Here is an 18,701-nt window from a genome sequence, read left to right on the forward strand (position 1 = left end):
CCCAGCGGCTGGGCCCCTCCACAGACTGGGCCCCTCCCCGTGGGCCCCTCCAGAGGGGCTGGGCCCCTCCCCGTGGGTCCCTGCGACCAGGCTGAGAGAGGAGGGTGGTTCCCCCCCAGAGGACCCTAGGTGTTAGGGGTCCAATTGTGGCCTCCTCAAAGACATGTCGATGTCCCCACACCCGGTACCTACAGCTGTGACCTTCTTTGGAAATAGGGTCTCTGCAGATGTGATTAAGATGTGGGTTAAAATAAGTCATCCTGGCAGAGGTGGGATGTGATGCAGCGTGACCGCTGTCCTCACAGGTGGAGACGTGGGCAGGAGGACGTCCTGCTGCCATGGCAGGGCCAGGAAGGGCTCCCCTGCCTCATAGGTGGGCGGCCTTGAGGACCCCTTGACTTGGGGCTTCTCCCTCCGGGTCTGTGAGAGACACATATGGCCGGGGCTCGGGCTGCGGGGTGGGGGCACTTCGCTGCGGCAGCCCTGGGAACCGAACCTGGGGGCGGGCAGCCAGGTCGGGGCGGGGGCGGGGCCAGCGGCGGGCCGGGCTGGGGGCTGCCTCCTGCAACCCCACGGTCCCCCTCCACCCTCCACACCCCCTCTCATCCCCCCTCACCCCGCCTCTAGTTCTCATCCTCTAGTTCTCATCCCCACAATGGGCGGGGCAGTGGCTCACATACTTGATGCCCGGGGTGCTGGAGCTGTGGAGCTCCCACCCCAAGTGCTGGCTCGGGGAACCCTGAGCCTCTGCCCCAGCCTCAGGGGTCTCCCCCCCTCTGCACTCTGGGCACCGCAGGTGCAGGCGGGGCTCCCTCTTCTCTGTATCCCCTCCCCCCACTGATGCCCAGAACACACTTCCCTCCTTCCTGACAGGCCCTCCATTCCCTCCATCTCCTCCGTCCCCTCCATCTTCATCCCCTCCATCTCCTCCATCCCTTCCATCCCCCCCATCTCCTCCATCTCCATCCCCTCCATCTCCTCCGTCTCCATCCCCTCCATCCCCTCCATCTCCTCCATCCCCTCCACCACCATGCTCACTCCCCCTCCCTGGGACCCTGTCCCCATGCCCCTGGCTGGGCTGAGCTTCCCAGGGGCCTCTCCTCATGGCTGTCCCCAGGCTTGCCTGCATTTTCCAAATGGCTATCCTCTGTGTCCCCTCCTCTGCCCAACCCCCAGAACACACTTCCCTCCTTCCTGGCAGGCCCTCCATTCCCTCCAGCTCTTCCATCTCCTCCATCCCCTTCATCTCCATCCCCTCCCACTGAGCCAGGGAGTCCTGAGACTGGACAGAGAGAAGGTCTGGAGTCCCCAGGGTAGGTCCCTGATGGTGTCACCGTGGGGGCCTCCTGAACTGTTCCCAACGCAGGCCCTGGGCAGAGTGGTCAGTGCAGAGCCCCGGGGGATTAAGGGGATCCCAGAAAGTGACCTCAGGGAGAATGGCCGACCAGCCTGGAAAAGTCTAGGAGCCCCCTGCCCCCTGATCACCCTGGCCCTTCTGGGACTGAAGAAATCCCACCCTTTTATGTTACCAGAGACCCTCCTGCCTGGAACTGTGCATCACACGAGGAGAGAGCACGCAGGACAGGCTCTGCTGCACGTCATCTGTATTGTCACATGAAATGAGCATCCATAATGGGTACTTGGAAATGACCTATCAGGTCACATGGAGTCCGGCCCCTGGGGGCCAAAGCGGCACCGATGCCCATGGCCGTGGGCTCTCTGCAGACAGCATGACACCAGGCCTCCCCGAGAGCTGGGAGAGACCCACCTGCACCTCAGGCCCTCCGGCTCCTGGGCAGCATCTCCCAAAACATGCTTGAGGAGATGGTGGATCTTTGGGGCTTAGTAGCTGTTCCTCAAGAAAAGGGGTCTGTGGTCAAATAAGTTGAGGAAACACAGAGTTCAACCAGGTTTGACCGGAAGCATTTCTACAGGACTTGCCAGAACCTTCATGACAACGGCGCAAATGTTCAGCATGGGGGCACAGTATGCAGCATTTCCCAAGCTTATTTGACCACAAAACCCTTTTCCTTCCCAAAGCGTCTTGCAGATTGGCATCCGGCAGTGTGCCCTTGGGGAAGTGCTGCCCTAAGCTATTGACCGTTAAAGGCAGTGGCACCTGTGTTGGGCGGCGGGCCGGGGTGTTTGCCAGGCGTCGTGCTGCGGCGGGACAGCCAAGCTCTCAGCAGTCATGACAGCGAAGGGAGAGGACGGGATGGGGCCCCGCTCCTGCCACTGTGGTCCTCGCCTCCTGCTCCGCGGCAGAAGCAAAGCACGACTGTCCCACGGGCTCCCTGGCCTGCCCGGAGCGGACATCGATCCAAGTGAAGGAGCGGGTGACACCCGGCCCTCCCGCCCCTCTGGCCCTCCAGAGGGCCTCCGACCAGGATGGGGAAGATGCGGCTGCCGGTTCGCGGCCATCCCCCGCGGGCCCCGCTGCTCCCGCCACCTGTCCGGGGCCACCCCGTGTCCTGGGGCCATGGGCGGGTGGCTCACCAGGCGGAGATGAGCATCTGGCAGGTGTTGGACGACATCCAGACCAGCTCCACCAGGCGGAACTGGAAGTAGCCGATAATGAAGCCCGAGATGACGTCCGTGATGTGGTGACGGCCGATCATGACGCGCGACAGGCCCACGCAGAAGGCCCAGAGCACCAGCAGGACACGCAGGGGTACCGCCAGCACCAGGTGGCTGAGGAAGAACTTGGACACCATGGCCGCGCGGCTGGCGTGGCCGGCGGGGAAGGCGTACACGTCCATGGTGAGGTAGTCCAGGACGCTGGGGCTCGTCTCGAATGGGCCGCGCCTCTTGATGAGCTTCTGCACTCCGGCCACCGTCATGATGTCTAGGAGCAGGGCTGCAGGCGAGAGGGGGAGGCCCGAGGGACGGTCAGTGTCCCCTCACGCCTCGGCACCCCCACCCCGTCCCAGACGCACAGACTCCTGGGCACGTGTCCACCGCAGGGCCTTTGTGTGTGCTGTTCCCTCTTCCCTGGGATATCCACCTGGCTCACGCCCCCGGCCTGGGTGGAGCAGCCTGCCCTCCGCCTGTTTGCCGAAGCCTGCCACCTTCTACCCCTCCCTGACCTATTCTTTCTGACAGCATTGCTCAGCCCCGACACATCACACACTTTCTTAGCATTTCCCTTGTCTTTCTTCCCTGATGCCACACGTGGTCTGAGAGGGTCCGGACCAAATTCGCTCACAGTGCTCAGGAAAGCTGCTGCATGAGAGTGTGTCATCGTCACCGGCCCCTCCTGGGGGCCCCTGGGAGGGCCTTGGCCCTGACCCACTGCGATTGTTCTGGGTGGCAATTGTTCTCGAAGGACCTCACTGAAGTCCCTGCAGTGTTGAGAGCGGCACCCGACCATCCCTGTCTTTTTTTTTTTTTTTTTTTTTTTTTAAGTAGGCTCCATGCCTAGTGTGGGGCTTGAACTTATGACTCTGAGATCAAGACCTGAGCTGAGACCAAGAGTCGGATGCTTAACCAACTAAGCCGCCCGGACGTCCCTCCATCTCCAACCCTGTTCCTTAAAAGTGAAATTCCTGTCACTTACCATGAACCATTTATAAGTGTACAGTTCAGTGACACTCGTACATGCACAGGGCTGGGCAACCGTCATCTCTACCTGGCTCCAAACCATGCTGATCACCCCGAAAGGGAGTCCAGTGCCCAGGAAGCAACCGGTCCCTGTCCCCCTCTGCCCAGCCCCAGTTGCCACTCATCTGCTTCCCATCTCTATGGATTTATCGGCTCTGGACATCTCACACACGGGGACTCATCCCGTGGCCTTTCGTGTGTGGCTTTCACCCCGCGGCAGGGTGCAGAGGCCCATCCCCAGGGTGTCAGTGCTTCCTTCCCAGGCCTGAATGATCCGCCCCTGTTTGGACGTACCATCGTTTGTGCACCTGTCCATCTGCCCGTGGACGTCTGGGCTGCTGGCCTCCTGGCTGGTACAGATGTTTGTGAACCAGTATTTGTCCAGTGCCCGTTTCCAGTTCTTTTTTTTTTTTTAAGGATTTTATTTACTCATTCATGAGAGACACAGAGAGAGAGGCAGAGACACAGGCAGAGGGAGAAGCAGACTCCTCACAGAGAGTGCAATACGGGACTCGATCCTGGACCCTGGGATCACACCCTGAGACGCTCCACCCCTGAGCCACCCAGGTGCCCCCCGTTTCTAGTTCTTGTGGGCGTGCACCTACGGGTGGAGTCGCTGCATCATATGGTGACTCCATTTGTCACTTTTGGAGGGACCGTCACCCTATTTTCCATGGCAGCTAAACCTCATTTTCCAGAGAAGGAGGAGACAAAGGCTTGGAGATGGGAGTGTTCATCCCTGCGGCTCCTCCTTCCTGGAGGGGGACTTAGTCTCCCTCCTCCTTCAGGCCTTGGCTGCCTCCTCAAGGAGGCCTTCCCTGACCAGCGCGTTCCCCGCACACCATGTCATTCACCCAGCTGCAGCTAAGGAACCCTCTGGCTGATGGGACACAGCATTGGCTCCCCCCGCCTCCCCGCACCCCTCCACGGAGCGGGGGGGGGGCGGGGGGGCTGGGCTCTCTCATTCACTGGTTTATGCCCAGGGCCAGGCATGCAGTGGTAGCAGTCTCTACATGTTAGTGGAGTCACTAGCCTGGGGCGAATGGCCAGGGGGGTGAGCTCTTCTCCCATCTGGGAGCATGAGGGAGACCTGGGTCTTCCCCACCTGCCCACTCCGTGCTGTGTGGCCTTGGGAAGGGTGCTCTGTCTCTCTGTGCTGTCGATGAAGCCACCATGCCAAGGATCTAGCTTCACTCAGCTGATCACAGCGGCAACCAGATAGCCAAGGTGGTAGTGGTGGGGGGCAGGACCTCCGAGAAAACCCTCCCCACCCTTAGAGAGGCCCATGGAAACCCTGATGAGATCACAGCACCCAAGCCCCGCTTCAGGTGACAGTGAAGAGGAAACCGGGCATCGTGGCATGGGGGCAAACCCCATGAGTGTCCAGAGACCTGGGTTTGAGTCTCAGCCCGGGAGCCTCCTGGCTGTGTGACCTTGGACAAGCCACTCACCTTTCCCCACCAGGACGAGGAGATCACGGACAACCACCTCCTGCAGGGGGTCGGTGGCAGGTAACCAGCCATCCGGGGTTTGCCCGCAACACAGGGGTTTCCCAGGACACAAGACATTCAGGGCTAACACAGGGAGGCCCCAGCACACCATGACGCCATGACGTCCCTGGCCCACCAGGAGGGTGGAGGAGGGGAGAGGATTGCCATTATTTGATAATTCACTGCAGCCTGGGAGCTTTCCTGGAAACGGCCGTGGATATCTAAATTGTTGGCCTGCAACTGCTCTCACTCAGACACGGAGAAAAATCCACCCAGCTTTTGAAAAAAAAAAAATGAGGCGGTAGGTATTTACTGTAGAAAGTTTACAAATTAGAAAACAAAAAGTAAGATTTTAAAATCACCTATAACCCTGCCACCCAGAGGTTGCCACCATTCCGGGCCCTTATCCATCTATAGAGCAGAGATTTGATAACATCTCTAAGATGCTCTACACACTGTTCTGTAACCTGCTTTTCTTTAAAAAAATTTTTTTAAGATTGTATTTATTCATTTGAGACAGAGAGAGAGAGAGAGAGAGAGAGAGAATGAACAGGAGGAGGGGCAAAGGGAGCAGCAGATTCCCTGACAAGCAGGGAGCCCGACGTGAGGCTCTATCCTAGGACCTGGAGACCATGAGCTAAACCATGGCAGACGCTTAACCATCTGAGCCACCCAGGTGCCCCTGTAACCTGCTTTTTGAAAGTCTGGCCACGTCCCATGTCCCCCTGACTCCCATGGCTGTGGCAGATGAAGCCCCATGACATATTTATTTAAAAGTCCCAGCACTGGATGTTCAGATTGTTCCCAAATTAACACTGCGTTCCCTGGTTAGTATGGAATTTCTTGGCCTTCCTTCCCCGCCTTCCACAGGGTTGCTGCCTGCTGTCTTGGTTTGAGATCTGAACCCCTGGCCTCTCCTGGGCCTTCCCCTCTCATCAGCCACCCACTCCGGGATGTGCTTGGTCAGAAGCAGGAAGCAGTGAACGGAGAGGCTGCAGGCCTGAGGGAGGAAGAGTCTAAAGGAGGGAGGGAGCCTCATTCTACAGGCGCCCACCTCACATTTCCATGGAGACTCATTCCCGGGAGATGGCCAGCTGGGGAGGAGCTGGGGAGGCCAGCCCACTGACCTAGGTGGAGGCCAGGCCCGGGGCCGGGAGCCAGCTGGAGCATGCGGGAGGTCACATCCCAGCAGGAGAGAGGGACCAGGGCCTAGATGCTGCTGACCCCTGGAGTGGCTCTCAGCCTGATGTAGCAGCAGAGCCAGGAGGCCAGGCAGGAGGGGGCAGTTCTTGGGGTAGGCGTTCAACTCGTAGCTTCCAGGATCAGGATGGGATCAATTAATCCCTACACTAATTAGGGATTCCCCCCTTTATGGGACCTTGACCTTGACCCACTGATTTGGAGCGGGGTTATCATAGGACATGGTGAGCTCAGTACCTGAGAGGCGTCCAGCACGGCCTGTGTGCGCTGGTCGATGGCATGGGCGCTGTTATTATCACTCAGTCCCAGCTGGCCTGACCCTGGAGGCATCAAGCAGGTGCATCAGTGAAGGGCTTTCCTTCTCTGAGGGCCCACCAGGGTCAAACTTACCTGGCACGGTTCAGAGACCTCCATCATTCAAGGGAAGTCAGAGCGTCCAGGGCCAGGGCTATCCCTGGTGCTGGGGGCCGGTGGCCAGCCACAGTCTGGGTGTCAGGTGGGCTGCCAGGGTCTAGGGGGTTCATGTGGACCAGGATCAGGTACTGAGATAGAGCCAAACATGACACTAGCCACTGGAAGACACAGTTATCTGTCCAACTTGTGACCAAGTTTCTCAGCCAAAACCCAGGGCTCATCAGCTTGGCAAGTTGTCACTGGTTTGAAACCTGCCTTCCCTGACAAGTGTAAGTCCTGGCACAAGTGTCCATGGAGGAAGGCAGGAAGGAGGGAGCAGCGCTGGCACCTCTAGGTTGCCCAGGAGGTGCCCTGGGCTCAGGGCCCCACTCAGATTCGGCGGCTAAAGGCAAGAGGGGCCCCAATCTCTCCACAAGCCCCAGCTCTCCTCATGGTGGTCAGGGTCCACAGGCCAAGAACTGAGCTAGGTGTTTGTTGCAGCAAAGTGTTTTCCCCCAGTGAAAGCATACACAAAGGCTCAGTATATGAAACAGATGACAGAGGTAGCCTCGTGGTGAGGCTGGAGGCCTCGGCTCTGGGACCCTCGCCTGCCCCCTATGGAGGCCTGGAGGTTGCCTGTGTCCCATGATTTAAAAACCCTGCATCTGGGCCTTTGGGAACCTGCTGCTATTTCTGCGTGCTTTGGTCTCTTGAGGCCATAATGAGGTAGAGACTACCCCTTTGCCCCATGCCCCTTGGAGACTGTGGGGCCAGCCTGGCTGTCCCCGACCCCTGTCCCACTGTCCCAGCCCATCCTATGTCTTGTTCCTTCATTCATTTGACCTCCAGTTCTGGGGTAGGTCATGCGGGGCGGGGCCTGGGGCCGGGTAACCGGGCTGGCAGAATGCCACCTGGCCAAGGAGGAGGTGGGCGGCGAGCACTTCTAGAGTTGCCGTGCAGGTGTCCTGGGCCGGCAGTGCCCCTTTTCTGCACCGCAGCCGTCTGGTGTTGGGGCTGCACGCTGAGGAGGCAGGGCGGCTCCCCAGCCAGCCGACAGCCTTCCCAGGGCCTCTCCTCTCCTCCAGCTCCACCGCCAGCCCTCCTTGTGACCGTGATTCTGACACCGTCAGCTCATAATCTAGGGCCCAGAAATAGAAGCAAGTGGCACCATCACTCAGGCCTCTGTGAGTTCGCTCACACGGCGCTGTCAAGTTCCCTGACCTACATTCCTCCTGGACTTGGAGGGCGGGCGGTGGGGGACCCTTGGGGAAGCTCTGCCTGGTGGGACACTTGGGGGGTGAGGGGCAGGAGAGGAGCCGCAGCCTGGGGTCCCCAACAGCTAACCTGAGCTGAGCCGAGATACTCACCTCCCCCGGCCTCCACTCACCTCCCTGGCCTCCATGTACCTCTCCTGGCCTCTACTCACCTCCCCCAGCCTCCACTCACCTCGCCTGGCCTCCACTCACCTCTCCCAGCCTCCACTCACCTCCCTGGCCTCCATGCACCTCTCCTGGCTTCTACTTATCTGCCCTGGCCTCCACTCACCTCCCCCAGCCTCTGCTCACCTCCCCTGCCTTGGCTCACCTTCTCTGGCCTCCCCTCCCCTCTCCTGGCCTCCACTCACCTCCCCTGGCCTCTGATTAACTCCCCTGGCCTCAGCCAGGGCAGTGGCGGTGCGTGCATCTGGGATCCAGAACCAGAGGCCAACTTCAATGTCAGCTGCTTGAGAGTTGCGTGACCTTGGCATGTCCACCTGTCCAAGCCTCCCTCCCCTCATTGACAAAATCCCGGAGGCTGCTCCAAGGGCTGCTTGCAGGAACGGCTTTATCAATGGCTCCTGGGATAGGATTTGGCCTCCCTCCCTCCCCTCATGCCCGTCCTGGTGGCCATCTCCACACTCAGACCCTCTGAGCAAGCTGGACTCTGAGACACCGCAAAAGCTGTTCCCAGGCTCTGCTGCCCTGGCAGCCTCCCAGCCTCAGAGCGGGATGAGCCCTTGCCTCAGTGCCTACTGTCCTCCCCGACCCAGGGACCCTGGGGTCCTGTGCTATGCAAGGAGCCAGGGGGTTGTGGGGTTGCAGGGGTGAGGCAGGGACCAGAGCTCTCTTAGAAAAGAACAGCTAGGGCAGCCCAGATGGCTTAGCACCGCCTTCGACCCAGGGCATAATCCTGCAGACCCGGGATTGAGTCTCACGTCAGGCTCCCTGCATGGAGCCTGCTTCTCCCTCTGCCTGTGTCTCTGCCTCTCTCTCTCTCTCTGTCTCTAATAAATAAATTAAATCTTTAAAAAAAAGAAAAGAAAAGAACAGCTCTCGTGGGGGATTTGGAATCGGCTGCTCCTGAGGTTTCTAGCCTGCCTGTGGCTTAGCCGCTTGAGCGTGTGCATCTGTGTGTGTGTGTGTCTGTGTGTGTGTGTGTCTGCCTGGAGGCAGAGGGATGGCTGGGGTGACCTCTCATGGCCCCTGGGGAGCACTGGCTACTTTCCAGCATCGGGGAATCAGGCTGGGCAGGAGGTGGAAAGCAGGAGTCCTGGATTAAACAAGGAGCAGACCTGGGCCCCTTGTTGGCTGGTGGGGGGACAGGTCTGTGGGCCGTGACTCCCACTAGCTGAGGCCAGGAGGAGGGGCCCCAGTTCATCTGGCCTGGGGGTCAACCCAGGAACCGGGAGACCAGCCTGCAGTGCTGTGGGGTAGCATAAATGGGCCTAAACTTTCCAAAGGGCGTTTGGCCTCAGACTTAGAAGCCTTTACAACACCTCTCCCTTGACTCGGCTCTTCCACTTGTAGGAATCTCTCCCCGGGAAATAATCAGGCATGTGCACCATGATTCACAGTCAAGGATGTCCACTGCAGCATTCTTCCTAACGCTGAAAACCGCATCAGCCCAGTGCCCTTGAGTAGGAGACGGATGGGACACGTCGTGGCCAAGTCTAGACAACGGTGTGCTCTGAGGCTACTGCCAGTGATGAGGCGGATGTGTATTTATAGCCACCGAGGGAGCGTGGTGAGGCTTTTTGTTAAGTGGGAAAGGACGAGCACCAAACAGTATTTACAGTAGGATGCCATTCTTATAAAAGAAGATGTAAATGTGTTTATGCAGAGAAAAAAAATATTTGGAAAGCACCACACTGGTAATGGTGCTTTTCTCTAGGTTGGAAGACGAAGATGATTTTCATGGTCTTTGTGAATTCTGCATTTAAATTCCTTCTTACCATGAACAGGCATTTCTTGGGCACATTTTTAAAAAGTTATTTTTTACAGAGGGTGCCTGGGTGGTGCAGTCGGTTGAGTGTCCGACTCTTGGTTTCGGCTCAGGTCCTGATTTCAGGGTCCTGGGATCAAGTCCCTCATCAGACTCCACTGGGTGTGGAGCCTGCTTGAGATTCTCTCTCTCTCTCTCTCTCTCTCTCTCTCTCCCCCAGAGAGAGAGTCCCAAGCAGATTCCCTGCTAAGGCGGAGCCTGATGTGGGGCTCAATCCCAGGACCCTGAGGTCATTACTTGAGATGAAATCAAGAGTCTGATGCTTAACCAACTGAGCCACCCAGGCGACCTTCAAATAAATAAATCTTTAAAAAAAAAAGTTATTTTTACAAAAGGACAAATATTGCATGACAGCACTTTTATGAGGTCCCTAGAATAGACAAACTCACAGAGACAGAAAGTAGTGGTTACCAAAGGGTAGGGGATGGATGAGGACATTCTGCCAAGTGAAGTAAGTGAATGAGGAGTTCTTTATTACTGGGGACAGAGTTTCAGTTTGGGAAGATGGAAAAGTTCTGGAGGTGGATGGGGGTGATGGTGGCACACAATGTGAATGCACTTAAAGGCACTGAATTTTAATGCCACTGAATTTTGGCACTTAAATATGGTTAAAACGGTAAATTTTATGTTGTGTGTATTTCAGCACATGCACACAAAAGTTATTTTAAGAACCGTGCTGCATGGTTCCAGCAGGATGTGGCTCTTGGGAAGGCACACAGTGAAGAGAGGGTTGGGGTGGGGTGGGGGGAGCCCTGAGAGCAGGCTAGAAGCTTCCACTCTTTTAGCACTGGGACCTCTGCTCTGTTGGTGTGCATAGTGTATGCACGCATGTGTGTGCATGTATATGCATATGGCCAGCACCTCTCTGACTCGGGCAGCCCCTGATGGCAGCCAGAGCCATTCCCCCAGCCTTGGGCACAGGAGGGCAGAATGAGGGCCCTAGCCTGTCTCTATCTCCCCCGGCCTGAGCAATCCTGAGTGTGTTCTGTAACTTTGCAGGTTTCCATTTCTCAGCTGAAGGATCCAGATACTAAAGCTGGCTTTACTTATCTCTGAAGATGGTCGGGGCACAAGGAAATCAAACTTACGGGCCTTGGAGTCTGAGAGCAACATCTATTCATTCAGCTGAGTTCCAGGCAGTGTAGACATGAGCCTGCCCAATTGTACATGGCCGCAAGGGCAGCTGTCAGGATGGTGCCTGGGCAGGGAGCAGCTGAAGAACCCCTAGGGGGACCAATGTCTCACTGAGTCCCACTGACACATGACAAGTGAAGGAAGGTAGAGGAAGGCTATTCTACCCTTGCAGAGCTGGCAGGGAAGGCCAGGAGCAGCCTAGGTATCCATCAATTAGGGACAGGCTCTGCAAGTGTCAGGGAGGGTCATTACCGAGCCATCCCTGAGAGCAGGACCCAGTGGGTGGTGAGGGAGAGCGGACACCACACATGACACAGAGGGTCTGCGCAGGGGGCTGGGTGGACACTGGGGTACTGCAAGGCTGAGGGGCCAGTTCTGGTTTCTGAACCTTCAAGCAAAGGGACGTGGGGCTGAGACCATGGTCCCCAAAGGCATGACGTTCACAGCCCAGCAGGTCCTTTGCTTCCCATGAGAACGAGGCCAAGCTGGGCAAAACACCACAGGAAGTCATTCGAGAAACAGATGATTCGTTAGCATGTGCACAGAATTAGGGTGTCACCCGGTCCAGAGGCCCATGCAGCGGATGTCATTCTCAGGGAGAGGGTTTAAGGGACACACTTGTTTTTTTCGTCATCTGTCCTTGTAATGTTTGAATTTTCCTTACTGCAAGAATGTATAGGTGTTCAACATCACTAATCATTATGGAAATGCAACTCAAAACCACGAGATACCACTTTTCACACTCACTAGGATGGTTATTATCAAAACCCAGAAAACAGCAGGTGTTGGCTAGGACACGGAGAAATCGAAACACCTGTGCATGGCTGGTGGGAACAGAAAATGGTGCAGTGGCTGTGGGCAACAGTATGGGGGTTCCTCAAAAATTAAACACAGAGTTACCATTTAATCCACCAGTTCCACTTCTGAGTATTTACCTCAAAGCACTGAAAGCAGGGACTTGAACAGATACCTGCACACCTGTGTTCACGGCAGGCCTATTTGCAATCGCCAAAAGGCAGAAGCAACCCAAGTGCCCACTGACAGATGGTGGATGAGCTGGGTGTGGTTTACCCACACCATGGAATATTATTCAGCCCTAAAGAGGAAGGAAATCCTGACACCTGCTACAACATGGAGGAACCCGGAGGATATTACACAAAGTGAAATAAGCCAGATGCAGAAGGACAAATATCTTATGATTCCACTTTTACCAGGTCCCTAGAGAAGTCAAGTTCATAGAGACTGGAAGTGGGATGGTGGGTGCCAGGGGCTAGGGGAGGGGGAAATAGGGAGTTAGTGTTTACTGGGGGCTGAGTCCCGGTTTGGGAGGAGGAAAAAGTTCTGGAGATGGGCGTGGTCATGGTTGCATAACGTCATGAAATGTGGACTTAAAAGTAGTCAAATGATAAGTTTCACATCATGTATATTTTTTCCACAATAAAGAACGATAGATAGGGGCACCTGGGTGGCTCAGAGGGTCAAGAGTTTGCCTTTGGCTCAGGTCATGATCCTGGGGTCCTGGGATCGAGCCCCAGGTGGGGTTCCCTGCTCAGTGGGGAGTCTGCTTCTCTTTCTCCTTTTGTCCCTCCTCCTGTTTGTGCTCTCTTTTCTCATATAAATGAAAAAAAATTTAAATGATATAGGAAAAGAAGAAGGTAAGTCTTCATATTCAGGAAAATCTCAATGAAGTGATCATGGCAATAAGACATGGAAGCCACTGTCCACCGAGGACAGGCCCAAGAAGAAACCAGATGGGCCTGGGGCACCTGTCACATGGCTCCCTTTGGGATCATCGAGCTGAGGGCTGTGGCCAGAGGAGACAAGGGAGGGGACGAGGCATCTCACAGGTGTCTAGAGCCTGGAGGGGCCCTGGGACTGCTTTGATGACGGTGATGGCGAGGATGCTGATAACCACTGGTGCACAAGCACCGACTGGCATTAGTACCCGCCAAGCTTATGTGTATTCTTAGGTGAAGTAGCCCAGCCACCCATTTGACAGATGAGGAAAACAAAGCTCAGAGAGGCAAAGTTCTTTGCCCAAGTTCCCACAGCAGGGCTAGAATCTGCACCCAGGTCTGGCCGATGCTGGAGACTAAGGTTTTGCCAGCTGCATCTAAGATCCTTTTGGGTTTTCTCTCCAGACTGGGCAGCCTGCCCTGGGGGGGGGCACAGAGTAGGGGCACCACAGACAACTTCCTCCTGGCCCAGCAGCTGGAGCCCCCATTTCCCAAGGCCCCCGGTTTTCACCTCTGAGGCCGTATAGGTGGGGCCTCCATTCCCAGCACATGGGCTGCCCTGGTGCTCAGGGTGGGCAGGCAGGAATGCATGGAGCCCCCTCCCCTTCTGGGCCCTGTGGTTCCCACAAGTGGCATTGGACACCTGCCGAGGATGTTCACTGGCCACCACAGTGTCGGGGGCTTTATCAGCTTCCCATAAGCCCCGGAGCCCCCTGGACAGACCAGGAAACAGGCTCAGGGATGGGACCTGGCTTGACCAAGTTCACAGAGAGAGAAAGGGTCAGAGAAGGATGGAACAGAGCCCAGCCTGACTTGGAGCCTGTGCTCTAGGATTGAAAGCTGCCACCCCCAGCCCCCCAGAGGCTGAATGAGAGACAGAGCCTGCAGTTTGCGCTCCGTGGATGGGCTGCTCTCCCAGGTGCAAATTGGCATCGGCGGCCCCCCTGGCAGGCTGGGCCAGAGCTGTGGGATGGGAACCCACCTTGGCTACTGGCTGGAGTTTCCTCCCACGGAACTCAAGGGTGTGGTCTGCATCCCCTCAAAGTGAGCTGCACCTGCAGGGCACTTGGCCTGCTTGGAGCAGCTGCCCTAGAGAGGCTGCTTTGTGCCAGGCCCTAATTTCTGTGTGGTCTGGGTAACTAGATACAGGAGCAAAGGGGCTGTTGGGTGGGAAATGTCCCCTTAGACCCTCTGCCCCATTCACTGCATATCTGACACTTCACCTCCTTGCTGTGTTCACACTTCTGAAATAGACTGGATGGTTCATCCAACCTCTAGACTACAGTGGTTGGGGAGGCAAGGGGTTTGTCATCTGGAGGGTGTGGCTTTGGTTCCTGGGCCGACCAGTAACACCTGTGTGGGGCTGGCCCATCCCTTGACCCCTCTGAGCCTCAGTGAACTCATCTGTAAAGTGGGTATGTTAATATTTATCTTATTAAGTCATTAAACATGTTTTTAAATTATGAAATACAGGACATTCGTGGCATAGTAGCTGGAACATGATAAAGCTCAATAAATTCCTATTCAAGAAGGGAGGCATCTCGAATCTTGGTCTTCTTTTTTTTCTTTTTTTAAAAGATTTTATTTATCTATTCATGAGAGATGCAGAGAGAGAGAGAGAGAAGCAGAGACATAGGCTGAGGGAGAAGCAGGCTCCATGCAGGGAGCCCGATGTGGGACCTGATCCCGGGACCCCAAGATCACGCCCTGGGCCAAAGGCAGGCACTAAACCGTGGAGCCACCCAGGGATCCCCTGAATCTTGGTCTTCATCCTCTGAAGCAGACACTCTTGTGCCCACAGCCACTGGTTGCTAGAATGAGCCAGAAACCTCATCTTAACAGGCTAGAGCTGCTTCCTATTCTCACTCCTGCCCCATCTCTGACTAGCTGCATGACTGTGGCCACACCACCTCCCCATGCCTCAGTTTCCTCCTCTGTACAAGGAGAAGAATAACTGCCTCTCCCTCCCAGGGCTATGTGAGGATTAGGAGCGATAATGTGCTTTATGTAATGCTGGGCACACAGTAAACACCGAACACATTCCCAATACAGCTTTACCACCTCCGACATCACCCAGAGAAGGGACATGTGGACAGGGTCTAGGGAGCAGGCTCGAGGGTGCCTCCTTGCCCCTGTCCTTGGATGTCAGACACCTTAACCTCCAACACAGCTTACTTGAACCACCGCTGTGACTGGGGCTGTGACAGCTCCAGGGAAAACTTGAATAACGAGTGTAGGGTTCTGCTCCTGGAAGCCCCTGGCCTGGTGCCTCAGCCACCCTACTCTGTCCCCCCACTCCCAAGCCCAAGGCACTGTGCCTGGAAAGGGCACAAGCCTGGATGTCAGGCGAACCCAGTGCAAATCTCCAGCTCTGAAGCCTTGGCCAGGCTGCTTTATTTATAGGAACCTTAATTTCCTAATCTGTAAAGTGGGAGTGATAATTGCACCAGTCATGTGGGACTATTTGCGGAAAATATCAAGTAGTGTAAACAATGTAAAAATGAGAACAAGAAGACACTGAGGGTGCCTGAAGCATCTGTCTGATTCCTCCTCCCCAGGTCCCACCCAGAGTGTCCAGCCCCAGACCCTCTGAGACCCGAGCAGGGAGGTACAGGTTATCATTACCTTCCTCTAGGGCCACAGCTCTCAGTGGTCCAGCCTACATCCTCATCAGTGTTTGCTCAGCCTGGGACTTCCGCCCGCCTATGCCCAATATGGTAGCCACGCTGGGAGGGCCCAGGGGATCAATGTGGGCCCAGCATGGAGGGTGGAAGCTAGGGTTCCCCCCAGCACCTTGAGGATCTGGAGGTGCCTGGAAGTGGGCAGGATGGGGCCGGTGTCACCTTGTGAGTGGACCCACCTCGTGAGTGGACCCACCTTGTGGGTCCCATGTGGCATCTGGCACAGGGCAGTATGAAACTGAAAGGTGCTGGTGTCAGAGACCGTGGTAAAACAAACCAAGGACCAGCTCACCTGGCCCGCTCCTCCAGCGACTCATCTAGGGAAGCAGCACAAGTGGCCACAAGCGGGCAGAGCCAAAGACTGGACCTCCTACTCCCCCAGGCCTGGGCAGCTTGCAGGGTCTCTGATCCAAGCAGAAGGGGCATGGGGGCAGCTCACAACAGCTGTCTGCAAGCAGCCTAGGACCTCAAGCACCCCAACCTGTAGGGTAGAAGTTGCCCTGCTCTAGGACACTTACCAGGATCCCAACCCCAGGCCCCCGACCAGACTCCTGATGGCCTCCCTCGAGGCCACGGCCTCTACTACTCCCTCCCTTCCACTCGTCTCTGGGACAGCAGTGCACTCTGTGGTGAGCTGGGCCTCTCCTTGGAGGTTCCCACAGGGCTTCCACATTCTCGAGGCCCCCACTTTGGAGGGGGCCCCTGGCTTCACCTCCCAGGTTCTCTCATTACCAAGCTGGAGGCTCGCCTGTTTCTGGGGCACCTTTCCTGCCTAACCTCATTACGTCATTCCAGTTGGTTTCTGATGGCCCCACTCATCCTGGCCAGGATGGGGTGGAGCAGGCTCCCTCCTGGGGAGCCCGACAGGGTGGGTGGCGGACGGCGGGCACACTCACCCAGGAGCAGGTTCATGAGCACCTCCTGGCCAGCCAGCGTGCTGCTCTTCACCAGGCAGAGGATGGTACCCCCGATCCAGGGGATGCCGTGGCCCGTGATGCCAATGAGCTTGACCATGGAGCGGGCGCTGGCCCAGGACGCCGCGCGGCCGGCACACACCCCCAGCCGCTTGGACATGCAGATGTCAATGGCCAGCAGGGAGTTGAAGGCGATGCCCTTGAAGGAGGGGTTCAGCTGCATGCAGTCCTCCTCAGGCAGCTGCTGTGACTGGCGCCGCTCGCGGGCCCCCTCACCAGGGGGCGGGGGCTGTGTTGAGGGGCCCGGGGCCTTCCTGCCCGAGCTGCGGGGCTCCGGGGCCCCCTTGGGGGGCTGGTTCAGGGACAGGAACTCTGCCCGGTTGAGGACATTGTTGCGGTCCCGGGCCCGGGAGCGGCTCTGGGAGGCTGGCATGGTGACGCTCACACGGCGAGGGCCGGGGCCAGCCCGGCTGCACGGCCTTGTCCCCGAAGACAGGAGCTGCCCCGAGAGGCGCCACCACTCCCTGCCTCCTTGCCTCCCTGCCTTCTCCGCAGCAGCTGTTAAATATAGAGTAGAGGGTTGCACATGGCTGTTTACCTCTGGCGGCCACCCGGCTCTGAGGGGACGTCAGTGCCCGCTGGGCAGCCAATCGAGCCCACCGATGCAGGCCAGCGCCAATGGAGCCACTAGGGAGGCAGACCCGTCCACAGCTGCGGCCTGGCTGCCTCCGGCCTGGGCTATTTAAATCTTCCAATGGCTCACTCCGGGGGACCAGGGGACTCTGGGAAATGTAGTCCTCCTGCTGCTCTGGCCTCAGCTGGGCCCCAGGCCAGAGGCCCAGATGTGTGCCCCGGACTAACCCCTGCTTTTCCAGGCTCCCTCTGAGCAGTGCAGACCCCCGTGAGCCAGGCCTGCCTGTTCCCCACCCCGGCCTGGGCACTTGGACCTGGTCCCGTGGACGGGACAGCAGAGCCAGGTCAGAGGCCTGTTTGGGCACCAGACTGAGTCAAAGACGTCACTGCCAGCATCATCTTGGGTCCGCTGGGGCCAGGCCCAGCCCCTCCCCTCTGTGACAGCATTTCATTAAGCTGGCAGGCTGAGGTTTTATTTTTATTTTTTAATCAGTCTTGAATTTGGCTTGCGTGCATCAGAGTCCAATCAAATGGCAATCTGCAAGATCTGATTTCTGTTAGAGGGAGGGCTAATTGATCGGTTGGTAATGGATCTGCCCCTTGGAGGCTGCCTCCACTACTCAGAGTTCTGCGAAGGACAGGGACACTCCAGCAGACACTCCGGGAAACCCAATAGTTGTCAAACAGCCAGCACCACGTGAGGGGCCAGGCACGTGCAGAGAATGTCCATCCCTGACCCCGGAAAGCCCAGTTCAGTGGGGATTAAACAAACAACATGTATATGATTACAGGTGTAGAGATGTGGGGTAGGATTACAGAACCACGGCCCTGGGTTTGAATGGGGAATCGTGCGGAGCTTCCCCAGGAAGAACAGGTGGGAGGCCCAGGTAGGGGAGAGCCTACCCCACATGGCCTCTGGGGGGCCTGTGTGGCTGGTGCATAGTGCAAAAGGGCAAGAGAGGCTGAGAGCCCAAAGAAGACAGACCAAAGGGCCTAATCGAGGATTTGGGGTTTGAGTCAGGCTTCTCTGTCCCCACCTGGGTGCCTGGAGGAAATCCAAGTCTCCATAGCCCTTTTAGGGCTGACTGGGCATGGACTCAAGGGAAAACCATTAGTAGAGGGTGACCAGAAGAGTCATGAGTGAATGCCCTGGTCTCACAATTCAGGGGAGCCAAGGACTGTCTGCCCAGCTGGGATTGAGGCAGGAGGCTGTGACTTTCCCTCTAATCGTGAAACCCTGGGCCCACTCCAGAGACTGCCCAAGGGCAGTAAGCTTCCTGGAGTGAGGTGAGCCCTCTCTGGTTACAGGACACCAGCTGTGGGCTCCAGAATCTGACAGATGGGGGGATGATGTTGGCTTTGCCACCAACTGGCTGTGGGATCTTGAACAAGTCACTTGGCCTGTCTGGGCCTTGGTTTTTCCACCTGTAACATGGGAATAATAGTGTCTACCTTTCAAAAGCTATTGTGAGGTCAAGGAGATGATGTTTGTTCAATGCTGAGCAGGGTCCCTGCCACATAGTTAGCCTCCAACTCCATGGGTTAAGAACTCATCCTGTTTAACAAAAAGGCACAGTCCTCTCTCCCCTATGGGTGCCCCCTTCAGAAGGACCCACCACCAAAGTCTGGCCCCTATGCCATACCTGTTGGTGTGAAGCC

At 56.8% G+C, this 18,701-nt stretch overlaps 1 protein-coding gene across 2 annotated transcripts; it reads right to left on the minus strand.

The window, feature by feature from the left end:
* Positions 1-1,589: 1,589 nt before the first annotated feature.
* PLPP7 (phospholipid phosphatase 7 (inactive)) lies at positions 1,590-17,291 on the minus strand. 2 transcript variants are annotated; one of them, XM_072748333.1, is made up of 3 exons: positions 16,392-17,165; positions 6,528-6,610; positions 1,590-2,857 (listed from the first exon to the last, which is right to left on the minus strand). In XM_072748333.1, the coding sequence occupies exons 1-3, from the start codon at positions 16,840-16,842 to the stop codon at positions 2,846-2,848; spliced, it is 546 nt and encodes a 181-aa protein (XP_072604434.1). In that variant the 5' UTR covers positions 16,843-17,165; the 3' UTR covers positions 1,590-2,845. The 2 variants fall into 2 exon arrangements, with proteins under 2 accessions (XP_072604434.1, XP_025865321.1); XM_026009536.2 differs by lacking the exon at positions 6,528-6,610 and having other exon boundaries at positions 16,392-17,291.
* Positions 17,292-18,701: the final 1,410 nt, after the last annotated feature.

The sequence above is a fragment of the Vulpes vulpes genome, chromosome 2, assembly GCF_048418805.1.
Source record: "Vulpes vulpes isolate BD-2025 chromosome 2, VulVul3, whole genome shotgun sequence".
NCBI lineage: Eukaryota > Metazoa > Chordata > Mammalia > Carnivora > Canidae > Vulpes > Vulpes vulpes.

Coding starts and splice junctions, on each gene's coding strand:
- PLPP7 (XM_026009536.2), bottom strand. CDS start 16,842: ATGCCAGCCTCCCAGAGCCGCTCCCGGGCCCGGGACCGCAACAATGTC. Junction 2,858..16,391: donor GCTCATGAACCTGCTCCTGG/GTGAGTGTGCCC, acceptor TCTCGCCTGCAG/CCCTGCTCCTAGACATCATG.